Source organism: Podarcis melisellensis (genome assembly GCF_964234715.1).
Source record: "Podarcis melisellensis genome assembly, chromosome: 13".
NCBI classification, from domain to species: domain Eukaryota; kingdom Metazoa; phylum Chordata; class Lepidosauria; order Squamata; family Lacertidae; genus Podarcis; species Podarcis melisellensis.
The window spans coordinates 21727439-21740417 of record NC_138545.1 but is presented as its reverse complement, the minus strand read 5'-3'; the positions used below and the strand labels follow the sequence as shown (position 1 = coordinate 21740417).

Here is a 12979-nt window from a genome sequence, read left to right as displayed (position 1 = left end):
TGTAGCCTTGACTGAATACTGCTCTAGGTTAATAACACAAGTTGATCTACAAAGGCCTTTGATGAACGGTTATTATGGATAGTCTTTTGACTACGTACATTGCCTGCAAAATGTTGCCTTTTCAGTCTGTTGGTTGGGATTGGCATGCAGGTAACTTGCAACTTTCACACATTTAACTTGAGCACGATCTGCTTTATGGGCTGGGCGGTGGAATTAAAAAGGGGCTGTGGGCATCCTGGGTAGGGAAACTTCGACAATCCCACCAACCATTGCACCCAATGCAGTGTACTGTAGTCACTACACACAATTCTAGCTTTATGTACCATACCTAGAACATAACCCCCACTTAAGTTGAGAGTCGCCTCTACTTGACTTATGCATGGATTTGGAGTGGGTTGTGTGCTTGTTTCATTTTACGTGAGCCACCGTGAACCTTTATGTAAATTGAAAGCCATTCTCGGAATAAATCAAGATGAGGCAGTTTTTGAAACCATATTCCACCACATAACTTGGTGCATATGTTTCCAAGTCAACTCATCTCCCCAAGTTGCTCCACACATGCTCAGGGACACTGCGGTTTCTTAAAAACCATATGCTGCCTTGTAAAAGTGTGTTGATTAAGCATTGATCCGACTGGCCTAGTTCTGCCTCTCCTGGCAGCAGACCATCCCTTGGGGGGGGGGGTCTCCTCTTAGGCAAGAGGCCTTTACCTCCTCTTCTCCCTGGCTGAAACAACACTATTCGCTATAAAGCGACCCTACTCGCCAGCTTCGTTTTTGAAGCAGTTTCGCAACAGACAGGCGCTCGTTCCCTTCCTCAAAGGAAAGGCGCTCTGCACATGCCTAGAAGCTATGCAGCGCAAAATGCAGCAACAGCAGCAAAAAGTCGGCGACCCCTATTTCGGTGCGTTGTTTTTATTATTATTATTATTATTATTATTATTATTATTATTATTATTATTATTATTAAAGTCAAGAAATCGAACGGGAAGAAAGGCGCGTCTGCTGCGCCCTGCTCGACCCGGCTGCGCGCAATCCCGGCCGCGGCGCCTGCAGCGCGGAGCAATCGTGGCAAAGGCGGCCCTGCCCGGCCTGCCTCCCTCTCTCCCTCCCTCGCCGGCCCGCCCTCCCTGCCGCTTTGGGCGAGGGGCTGTCCCAAGCCGGCTTCCCCTTCCTTTCGGCGGTGACTGACAGAGATCGCAGCCAGTGCCCGCCCTGCGGAGGGGGGACTAACCCCAGCCTCTCCGGCGCAGCCCGGGAACCAACCTGGCGGCCACCTCCAGGGCAGGGCGAAGCGAGGCGAGCGGGGCTGGCGCGGCGCGCGGGCAGGGCAAGGCAGGGCCGGGCAGCGCGCGATGGGCGCCGCGGGACTCGAGGCGGAGACGCCGCCGCCGCCGCCTCCGGAGCCCTGAGAGAGCGAGAGCCAGCGCCGCGCGGGAGGCGCCCCGGCCCAGGTAGCGGAGCCGGGCCCGGGGCGCGCCAAGAAGCGCACAGCCGGCGAGCGGAGCGCGGGGCGAGGGCGGGGGACGGAACAAAGGGCGGAGCTGGAGCCGGGACTCCTGGGTCCCTTCGGGGAGGAGGGGGTCTTGCAGGAAGCGGGAGCCGGGATTCCCTTTCGCAGGTCCCGGGGCTTTGGCGGCACCAGGACGCCTGGGTCCTCCCGAGGGAAGGAGGAGGAGGAGGCTCCGGTACTCGCCCGGGTCCCGTTAGTTCTCGCATTTGGGGTTGGGCTCCACCAGGCTTCCTAAGATCGGGGTGTTGGGGGGGGGGCGGCGGGAAGGTGGAGGTAGGACTCCTGGGTTCTTTTCAGAGGCCGGATCCAGGACTTCTGGGAGCGGGACCGGCTATAGTTCTCGCAGATTAGGAGCAGGACTGCTGGGTTTCCTTAGGAAGGGAGGTGCGAGGCTGGGCTCCTCGGTGCTCTTCGAGGGCAAGGGAAAGAACCTGCGCCCTCCGCCCAAGATGTTGTGGGGCTCCAGCTCCACAGCCAAAATGGCCTGTGGTCAAGGGGGATGGGCGTCCCGGTCCCAGCAACCTCTGGAGGCCCTGCCGATTCTCCATCCCTGCCTTAGGGCGACAGAGCGTGGAAGATTAGAAGCAGCACTCTTATAAAAAGGAAGAGATAAAACTTCTTAGAATTAGGGCTGGGAGCCAGGACTCTTGGATTTATTTGCAGGGAAATGTAAGTGGGAATCTGATGTGCCAGGGCCAGGACTTCTTGGTCCTCAGGAGACTTTTTCCTGGAACAGCCACGGGAGAATCCTGAGAGTCTGAATTCCTTGGGATCTCAGGGAGAGTGAGTTTTATAGGCTCAAGCTAGCCTCCTAAGCGGGTCTCCCACATGCTTGGCGAAATGGGATGGCAACAAAGAAAGGCGAGGGGATGCGAGTCAAGGAACATAGCTCCATTGTTACATTTTAGGGGCGTATTGGGGGTGAGGGGTAGAATTCACTCCATCATCCCATCCAGTGGTAGGATTATGTGTGGCTGATCCATGGGTGCTCAACTCCAAAGGACTGCCCTATACGTTAGCAGTATGGCATATGTTGTGCATGACATGCAGATATGCATTGGTCCATACGCGCTTGTGAACTCTTACAAGGGACTTTTGTGGTGTGTCCATGGGGAGGGGGTGTGGATCTCCCTGACACACCCTGGCTGTGTGTTTAAACATCACCAGAATTGCTTCTTGCCTGTGGATTGAATCAGTTCATTCTTGGTGCATGGTGAGAAGTCCATTCTCCCACATCCCCTCCCATAGCACTATAGCTCAAGGTTCATCTGATGAAATATATTGGCAGGAGATTCCAGACTGACCTGCCACAAAAAAGTACTTTACTTGAGGCACGCACTTAACATATGTATTTTGCTGCTTCTTGCTTAGATGTCTTTAAAAAGAGATTAGGAAAAGAAAAAATGAATGGAGCATAGGCCCAGTTCATTGTAAGCTAAATGAGAGCATTGGGTTCAGATTCTGCTTGTGGATTTCCCAAAGGCATCTGTCTGGCCAATGTGAAAACAGGAGGCTGAACTAGATGGGACTTCGACCTGATCCTACAGGGCTTTTCTTCCATTCTTATGGCACAATAGGAAGCAAGATGGGCCTTTGGTCTTATGCAGCAGGGCTTTTTCTGTGTTCTGCAAACATCCCAAACGGTTTCTTGGGGCAGCTGGGAGGCAGCACATTACTTGGGAGGTGTGGCCCAGATGTGTGCATAACCCAAGTGCTTCACACGCGCCCCAGCATCCTCTGAAACCTTGCAAGGGATTCTGGCGCATGATTCCCAGACTTCCCATTGTCTTAGTGGACGAACCTTGTCAAAGAATCCCTAAGAATTGGTACCAGGCAGCTCACAGTGGTTTGGTGCTCTGAATGGGCACATTTGAGTCGTGCCACATGGAGTTATCCAATGGAAGTGATTATTAGATGCAGGAACCACAGAATTATGGAGTTGGAGGGTCCCTGAGAGGCTAACTAGTCCAAACCCCCTTCTTAGTGCAGAATCCGCAGTGAAGGAGAGCCCACTTTCTCCCTAGGGACATTTTCCCAGAACTAAGCATCTCTCGCTGTTAGGATGTCTCTCCTCCTGTTTAGCTGCTTCTTTGCAATTTCCACCTCTTGGTTCTAGTCCTGCCCCCTGGAGTGACAGGACTGGCAAAAAGATGCCTGATGAGCTTCTGTCATTCATCTTCTTGGAATGCTGTGAAGACTGCTGGCTTTCCATTGGCTTGTGGACCCTTAAAAATCCTAGGAGGCTGCCTTAGACCAGGTCAGACTAGATGCTAATCTAACGCAGGACTTGCTACTCCAACTGGTAGCAGCTCTCCAGGGCAGAAAGAAGTATTGCCTCCCCCCGCCCCCCACCCATCACCTACTCAATGATCATTATCCTTAAAATAACAAGAAACCCACTATGCTAGGAATTGAACTTGGGACCTTTCTACTCTGAGCTACCATGCCACCCTTAGGTCAGGCAAGGTCTGCCTAGCCCAGTACTCTTTTACTCCCAAGTAGTAGTGGTCTTAGGCAGAGATCATTTGTGTTTCCTGCTTCACTGGAGATCCTGAGGATTGAACCTGGGACATTCTGCAGACAAAGCACATGAGCTGAGGCCCCTCCCATCTGGCCAGGCACTTTCAGAATGCTGAACTAAAGGGACCTTTGGTCTGGCCCAGGAAGGCAATTCACGTGCTCTTTATCTTTTTAAATAAAGTGTCAGTATATTATTCTCTTTGGCTCAGAGGCTCTGTAGATGACCTGTCGGCCGCGAGAGAGCAAGTAATTGTGCAGAAATGTGCATTCCAGGGCACGGTTACACCTGGAACGTTTTAAAACAGTAGTGCTTTGATCCTCAGAGGCAAAGTACTGCATTATCCTGCCCTATCACTAGTTTTTGCTGTGCCCTAGCTTTGAGGAGAGAACTACCACTTGCCCCGTGTTCCTAAGAAGGGTGCTCTCATTCAGTGTGGAAAAAATGGATAGCTAGAAATTCCTTCCCCTCCCCACATGAAGATAAAACTCAGGTTTTCTCAAAAGAAATCCATTGGCAGCAGACACTGGTAGGATAAAAGGAAGCACTTTTTCATGCAGTGGGTTCTTCATCTACAGCAGGGGTTCCCAAACTCTGGTCTGTGGCATGGCTGTGGATTTGTGGTCAGAAATGGGAGGCAGTGCAGTGAGTCATTGCCTTGAATATTTTCAAACTGTATTTTTATTGCTTCTTGCGTTTCTTACATTGTATTACAAGTTGAGTTCTGTGGAATTCGGGTTGCACTGCAATAAAATAGGTATGAAATAAAAGAAGCAATAGAAACACAGTTTTTAAGAATCGTACAGCATCTAGCACAGTGCATTACAGTTGCTACAGCCAGCAGAAAAATCATTAAGTGATCTGCCCTTCGAGACTCTTGGCAATTTGCAAGTGGTCCAGGGCTGGGGGTAAGTTTGGGGATTGCTGGTGTATGGTCTTCCCTGCCATAAGATGGAGTGATGGCCTCCAACCTGGGTGGCTTTAAAAGAGGATTAGATACATTTCTGGAGGAAGGGAGGGTCTATCAATGCCTGGTGTTCTGTCTACGTTTTATCTCCAGGCTGTGAGTGCTGATGTTTATGTGACCAAAATGCGCAAGAAGAAGAGGTCACCAGGCTCGGGGCGGGGGGAGAGACCCCAAAGTTTGTAGAAGTAAAAAAAAAAAAAAAATTAGGGGGGGAAAGGGGCTTTAGGATCCTGACTGAGTTGGGGTAGAGGTTTGGGGGCAGAAGGAATGGCACAGAGTATCTAGAATCCTGAAAAGCAGCACTCAGCACTGCAGCATTTTGCTGTAGGCCCCATTTTCTTTATTATTATTTATTATTTATTAAATTTATATGCTGCCCTTCATCCAAAGATCTCAGGTTGGTTTGCAAGATAAAAATACAGGATTGAAGCACAAAATAAATAGGTAAAACAAAGTGATAACTCCCCCTCCCACAAACACATGTAAAAGGTCATAGAAATATTTAAAAGGACATAGGCACTAATTGAATTCCAAACTCCTACTGACCCAATGCAACAGGGGCGGAGACAGTTCTCGGCAGCTTTGGGGTCGATCCCGTTCCTTACAAGCCTAATTTTCAGTGGTGTTTTGACTTTATGTTTCAGGGAGGAGTCCTTTTGCTGCCGCATCATCACTTTGCCGGCGTTAAGGTAACATTTGCGGGCTGTCAGCCCTTATCACCCTTGTCCGGCTCACGGAGACGTGTGGATTGTCTCAACAGCCTCTTCTGACTGGCCCCAGTTGGCACCGGCCAGGGGATTCCTCCTTTTTGCTGAGGGGAAGGTTGGAGGGAAAATGGCCGCCACACAGGAAGTGCCTCCTCCGGCACTGGGCCTCCATTTTTTGTACCCGTTAGAAGACACGCTGCCGCCGCGGGTGAAGATGGAGGAGCCTGGTCCGCCATGCCCCGAAGCAGGGTGGGAATGGGACGCCGCAGGAAAGGCCCCCCTCGTCGTCCAGGCTGGCACCATTAGCGATTTACTGAGGTGGGCAACCCCTCCTCAGGTGAGAAGCGACCCCATCCCGCAGCTGTGGGAGGTTCAGTGCCAGGAGATGGTGCAGACCCCTGTGGCAGTGCCGCCCCCACCGCCTGCCTGGGGGAACCTCCAGCTCCCCGAGCTGGCGCCCGTGGACGACATCGAGGCCTACCTGTCATCCTTTGAGCGGGCGGCCGAAACCTGCCAGTGGCCGAGGGGTGACTGGGTGACCCGCCTCATGCCGGCCCTCAGCGGGAAAGGCCAGCCGCCCCACAACGGCCTGGACGCCAGGAGCAGCCGGGGTGACCACAGGAAGTCGAAGTCCTCTGGCCTGCGAGGGGAGGCCGGGCCCAGCGTGGAGATGCAGCGCCAGCGCTTCCGGCAGTTCCGCTACCAGGACTCGGAAGGCCCTCGGGAGGCTTGCCGGAGGCTGAGGGAGCTCTGTCGCCGCTGGCTGAAGCCCGAGAGCCGCACTAAGGAGCAGATCCTGGAGCTGCTGATCCTGGAGCAGTTCCTGACCATCTTGCCCCAGGAGATCCAGAACTGGGTGTGGGAGCGAGGCCCAGAGACGTGTGCCCAGGCGGTGGCACTAGTGGAAGGCTACCAGATGGGACGGCGAGAGGCAGGCATGTGGGAGCAGCAGGTGAGGATGCTTTACGTCATGGTGACAGAGAGGTTTTATTTTGTGGACCACCCTGAGATCCTCCAATGAAGGGTGGTATAATAATAATGATGATGATGATGATGATGGAGCCTCCAGCCACAGTCCCCATAGCATCCTAGTTCCCCCAACGACACCTCCAGAAGTTTTCTCCAGAATCCATCAAGGCGTTTCTGTATAAAACCCTTAACCAAGTGTTCAGTGCTTCACATAAATAGAGACAAGTCCCTGCCCCAAGGGGTGTACTGTCTAAAAGGTTCCCAACCTTTTTTTGGCCATGCCCCACCTAAGCATCTCTCAAATCCCCATGACATATAATTCTTATTATTCAAAAAGTGAACTCCTATTCATGTGGAGGAAGCCTAAAAGGCCATTAACTGTTAATAACTTGTTCTCAAATTGCCCCCCTGTGGTGTGTGTGCCCCACATTGGGAACCACGGATTTAAAAGAACCATTGGCCCTACATATGTTGCTGGAACTACAACTCCCATCTGCCCCAGGAAGCATTAACAGTGACCAGGAATTGTGGGAGATGGGCAGCATCTGGAGGGCAGGAGGTGATCCATACCTGGTCTAAAATATTTGAAGGATAACAAGGGAAGACAATTGAGAAGGGGAATGTGCAGGCTGGTGTTCACTTGCTCTCAGAAGGGTATTGCGGAGCTGGAAAGGTACAGAAAAGGCCAACCTAAATGAGCAGAGGACTGAAGCATTTTCCTTGCGAGAAAAAGCTAAATAAAGCAAAAGGAGAGAAAGCTGTGCCCCTACGACAACTCCCACCAGTGTCCAAGAGTCAGGAGTGATGGGAGCTGGTCTAGTGATAGCTGGAGGGTCACAGTTTCTTTCTTCCTATACTTTAAAGGTGATGGGGGGGGCTTGAAGGAGGCCGTTTCCTTCCTAATGGCATGTTGTTGTCCCTCATGGCCAGGTTACAGTACGGGTCAAAGTGGAGCAGGTAAGCCCGCAAGAGATGATTCTGCCCGGAGCGCCATGGGAACCTCCTGCCCAACTGCTGCCCCATCTCGACTGCTTATCCTCGACAGAAGTAACACTAAACCAGCCTCCCCTCATCCCTGCTCTCAAGATGCCCTGCATCCCCAAACAGGAGCCCCGAGGACTTCAGGAAACAGGTGAGAAATACAGGAGGAGCCCCTGGTTTTAATGGAGGGGGCTTTGGGTGCAATGGGAGGTTCTGGGGATGTTTTCCTATGCCCAGAGACTGAAGGTTGCTGGACCCAGTCCTCTTGGTTTGTTTCAGTTTTTACTTGCCTTTCTCATAAAACACAGGCCAGCCTGGTGCCCTCCAGATGTTTTGGACTGTGGCTCTCATCAGCACCAGAAAGCAGGCATGCAGGCAACCCACCTATAGTCTGGCTCATAAACATGTGGAGTCTGTATTAGCGATGGGGAAACTTTTTTAGCCTGAGTGCCACCGTACCTTCTGGACAACCTTTTGAGGGCTGCATGCCATTGGTGGGTGAAGAGAGTGGCCGAATTGGGCAGAACAGCAATCAGGGGAAAATGGGTATAAATAAATTAATAATATTAATAATATTTTTTTACCTTTGTGCAGTAATCTGTTTGTGTACACACGCACCACACACCATCCTCCCATCTAGCCTAGGAAGAGGCCTTAGCAGAGGTCAAGGACACACACTAGCCAGTCCAAAATCACTCAGGGAAGGGTGCAAAGCAGGACCAGAAGAGGGTGTGACTAGGGAGAGTGATCTGCAATGCAGGGTGCAAACAGGGTGGGGGAAACCTTGGGCCTTGTGGGTGATGCTGGACTCCCAGTTCCCCTCACCACTGGCCATGCTGCCTGAGGCTGATGGGAGTTTGAGTCCAAGGAAGTCCGGGGGGTTCCACAGGTTCTCCATCCCTGCCCTACAGCACCCCAGAAATGCAGGCCGCTTCGCTGTTTGAATAGCTTTTACGTTCCTCCGAAGGCTTAGCCCGCTTCCCTGTGGTTTCCACTCATTTGGCACTGCAGACAAGATGCACCCATTACTTTGTGTGGTGATTTAATTTCTAGATCCCAGATGAGGGAGGGTGAATTCTGAAGAACAGCCATGCTAGTAGCTGTGCACAAAGAGCATTTCAGCTTGACGTCCCTGAAATGCGAAAAGCGAGAGGCGAAGCAGGGGCAGCAATTTATTTGTGTCTCGAGACAAACAGATGCCAATGATAACAGCAACATTTATGGGGACCAGGAAATAGGAACAGCCCCTAATAAAGAGGGACAGTAAGAGTGCTTGCATTTTGCTTTCACGATGCCAGAGACAGGTTGCCAGCCTGGCTCTGTAGGCGGCAGACAGCGTCCTGGCAAAGTGTGGCAATGCCCTTCTCTTTTTCTTATTCCAGCAGGTGCCCTGATGGTAAACGGGAGCCGAGAGGAGAACCCTCTGCAAGGAGGTGCCATAGAAGTGGAGCCTCCCAGGGCGTTTCCGTCCGGGAATTCCCAGGAGAACGTGGCGGCTGAAAACCATGGCGGCGAGAGAGCCAGCCAGCCTCGCGAAGAGAGGTGCGGTGAAACAGGAGAGAATCCGGCTGCGCGCCCCGTCCCCAGCGGAGCCTCCCACCCGGCAGGAAAGCCCCTCCACCGGTGCTCAGAATGCGGGAAAACATTCAGCCGCAACTCGCACCTGCTCACCCACCAGAGAATCCACACGGGGGAAAAGCCCCACCAGTGCCCCCAGTGCGGCAAGTGCTTCGGCCACACCTCCCAGCTGACCCGGCACCAGAGGACCCACGCCTCGGAAAGACCCTTCCGCTGCGCCCAGTGCAGCCGGAGCTTTTACCAGAGCTCGGAGCTGACCAGGCACCGAGCGTCCCACGCCAGGGAACGCCCTTACGGGTGCAGCCAGTGCGGCAAGAAGTTCCGCTGGAGCTCCGACCTCATCCGCCACCAGATCACCCACACGGGAGAGAGACCGTACAAATGCCCCGAGTGCGGGAAGAAGTTTGGGCAGAACTCGCACCTCGTTCGGCATCGGAGAACCCACACGACTTAGCGGAAGATCTTTCCCCGACGGAAGGAAACCCGAATTGCCCTGCGCCGAGAGTTCGCCGGGGGCCAAAGCATGGACTGTGCTCACCGCCAAGTTTGGTGCCGTTATGGGCCAGATGACTGGTGTCCCTTCAGCTTGACGTCTGCAGATCATTATCTGTCAGGGATGGCTTAGTTAGAATGAATTCTATTTACGTGCAAAGTGGGAGGGACAGTGTGGCTGGTTTCCGGATCCCATTTTGTGTCTCGCCAGAAGCTCCACAGCACAACCAGACTGAGCGGTCCAAGAAGATGCCCAGTCTTGCTTGGCTTGGCTTCTTGAACCGATAACATTGTGGTGGCACCAGCTGAATGTCTCTTCTCTCTCTCTCTCTCTCTCTCTCTCTCTCTCTTTCTCTTTTTTATAGGAAAGGCGATAGATCTTCTAGTCCTCTAGACAGGTTTATTGTTACATAACACAGCCTGTATTTCCGTATGCCAAGATCATACCTTTGTAGCAAAACAAAAGCAATGTATTTTTTAGAGAAGACGGTCCATTCTGTATTTGGGGAAGCGGGGAAACTTCAGAACAGTGGAGATCCCTCTTGGGGAAGCTGCTCTGGTACTTTGTTTTTTTTCTGGGTGGTGGTGGAAATTACAGCTTTGATAAACAGGAGAGTTGTCAACACAGGGTTTCACTGGTACGGAAGTACACAAAGAGGAGGTGACAATGACGGCACTGAGAATCTGGGTGTCTGGACGTTCTGGTAACAGGAGCTCTCCCCTGCCTCAAATGCTTGGGATTGGCAGCTGACATTCAAAGGGCCCCACAGGCTTTCCATCTGGCCCTCAGCGTTTCCCCTCTGCCATCCCTTGCTACTTGCACACCTTGGCCTTTTCCTCCAATGTAGCAAAGGGCTCTTCATGTTCTGTGCAACAGAGGATTTTCCAAAGCTATTAACTTGCTTGGCTCGTTTGTGAGCTCCCTTGTGTGAGTCAAAACACATGTAAATTGGAGTCTGAACAGGTGACGTGCGTAAGGAAAGCATCCCTGCCAAGGCCTCTGCTTGCTGTTCACACTCTGGGGTTACAGAAAGAGCCCTTTGCTGGTGAGAATGAGCCAGTGGGATGAGGCCAATGCTGCCAGCCCTTCAGTCCTTTCTTAGCATCGCCCTGTTGAAAATGAGGGACTGTGAGTATGAAGGGCCACAAGAGGGAGGAAAAGGGAAACTCCAAAAATCTCTTCCTGAAACCTCTTGAGTTACTGCCATCTTCAGAGTGCTGCAAAGCCCACTCAGAAAGCCCACAATTCCCATTCATGATTCTAGTATAGTATCTTCCAAACCTGGGTATCCAGCTGTTTTTGGACTACAGTTCCCATCACTCCTGACCACTTGTCCTGCTTGCTAGGGATGATGGGAGTTGTGGTTCATCCGAAGCAGGAGACCCATGTTTGGGAAACACTGTTCTAGTCCACATTCTGTCAACTCTACATGATAGGCAAGGCTTGGGACAATATGATACTTTAAAAAATTCTCGTATGGCCTCCTTGCTTCTCTCCTCTTCCAGCCAACACCCAGCTAGTCAGTGAGTGCTCTGCTCTTCCCTCATTTATGCAATTTATTCAAACCCCTCCACACCCAAATATATGCAAATATGTTTTGATTTGCACCAACCATACTCGGCCCAGGCTTCATTTTCTCTTCATGCAGAATTTTTGAGTCCTCCCCTTTTAAAAAACAAAATATATGTGTCCTAAGGAGACTCCAGGAGAGCAGTGAAAGCTAAAAGCAGGTTTATTGGGGCTGGGGGAGGGACGTGGTCGAGGCTGCCACGTCCAGGCGGCACTTCTGTGGAGGGCGCCGGCTGCTGCTTTGGCCTAGCTTCTCTGGTACTTGGAGGTCAGCATGACGGGCGGCTGTCGATGGAGACGATGACGCTGTTATCTAGGAACCTAGACGTTGACGTCCATTACCACCTGAATGTCTGGGCTCGGCAGCTGCGGGAGAAGCGAAGGCAGGAGCGTTAGACGGAGAGGACGGAGCGGCGCGAAGGGGCGAAAGAGGAACCCAAGTGACGGGGAGGGAGAGAGACTCACCGTAGAGTTCAAATGCTCCCTGAGCAGGTTGTAGACAACCACGGAGCTCAGGTAGCTGAGGCCGCGGAGGATGATCTCCACGTCGAGGCGGCAGACGGGCTCCCTGAAGGGGCGGGTGCTACGGGAGGAGGGGGAGAATAAGGTCAGCTTGCGGGAAAGGAGAGTAAAGAGGAGAAGGGTTGGGCAATGGCCTTGTCATCGGGAGAGGGTCCCTGCCCGACAGGGCGGGCTTACCTGACCCCCGCGCTGATGTTCTCCGAAAGGGACGGGATCTCGGCCCAAATCGGCTGCACGTGGCTCTGGTTGACTCCGCTCAGCACCATCCTTGCACTTCAACCTCTTTGGTGCCGTCGGATCAGGGGCAGCCCTTTTTATGCCGTGCATCGCTGCATTCATGCAAGACTTTCCCATAAATAGGTTTATGGGAATAAAGAGAGAAGAAGACTCCAAACAATAACTTGCAACATCAAAGGAAAGAATAACACTTGCCCAATCTATAGCCTAGTGTAACCGGTAACGTTAAATATGTGGGAGACCCAGAAAGGATTATTAGGAATATATTTATAGGGTACTATAATATTCTTCCTTATTTCAGGATTGGTAGGAAATGGTCCAGTTTGGAACTGGGCCCCAGTTCAGGAGCCTTGAAATGTATTTCTAAACATCCAGCTTGGTTCTCCCATATATTTAACATCACCAATTAGACTGGGCTGAACTACAGATTGGGTAAGTGTTACGTTCTTTCTTTTGACCTTGCAAGTAGTTTTGAGTCTGTTCCTATGTTTATTCCATAAACTTCTTATGTCTTGCATGAACACTTCAGTCATGCATATTTTTCAGAAGGCTGAACTAGATTCTCAGCCCCACCCGCAATATGTTACATTTGGGGAGTTTGGCAATGTGGGTAGGAGTCAGATGCTCTTCATTGTTCAATATTTGGTGCTGGGTCCAGCAAACGGTGGGACAAGATTCTTTGGGTGGATCTCTAGGAAAAGAAACAGCAGCCCAGCCCCAACAGGAAGCTTCTTAAGAGAAATTGCTCAGTTTTCCATGTGACAGCTCTTGGGATATTTGAAGATGCCTATAATTTATGGGACGTAGGTGGCACTGTGGGTTAAACCACAGAGCTTAGGACTTGCCTATCAGAATGTCAGCGGTTCGTATCCCCGCAACAGAGTGAGCTCACATTGCTCAGTCCCTGCTCCTGCCAACCTAGCAGT

General features: G+C 51.8%; 1 protein-coding gene across 1 annotated transcript; it reads left to right on the top strand.

Moving 5' to 3' along the window:
* The first annotated feature begins 1291 nt into the window (after nucleotides 1-1291).
* LOC309355054 (uncharacterized protein) lies at nucleotides 1292-10337 on the top strand. The gene is made up of 4 exons (XM_081885480.1): nucleotides 1292-1453; nucleotides 5642-6656; nucleotides 7604-7805; nucleotides 9037-10337. Exons 2-4 carry the CDS (start codon nucleotides 5832-5834, stop codon nucleotides 9684-9686), a joined length of 1677 nt encoding a protein of 558 aa, XP_081741606.1. The 5' UTR covers nucleotides 1292-1453; nucleotides 5642-5831; the 3' UTR covers nucleotides 9687-10337.
* The last annotated feature ends 2642 nt before the right edge of the window (nucleotides 10338-12979 follow it).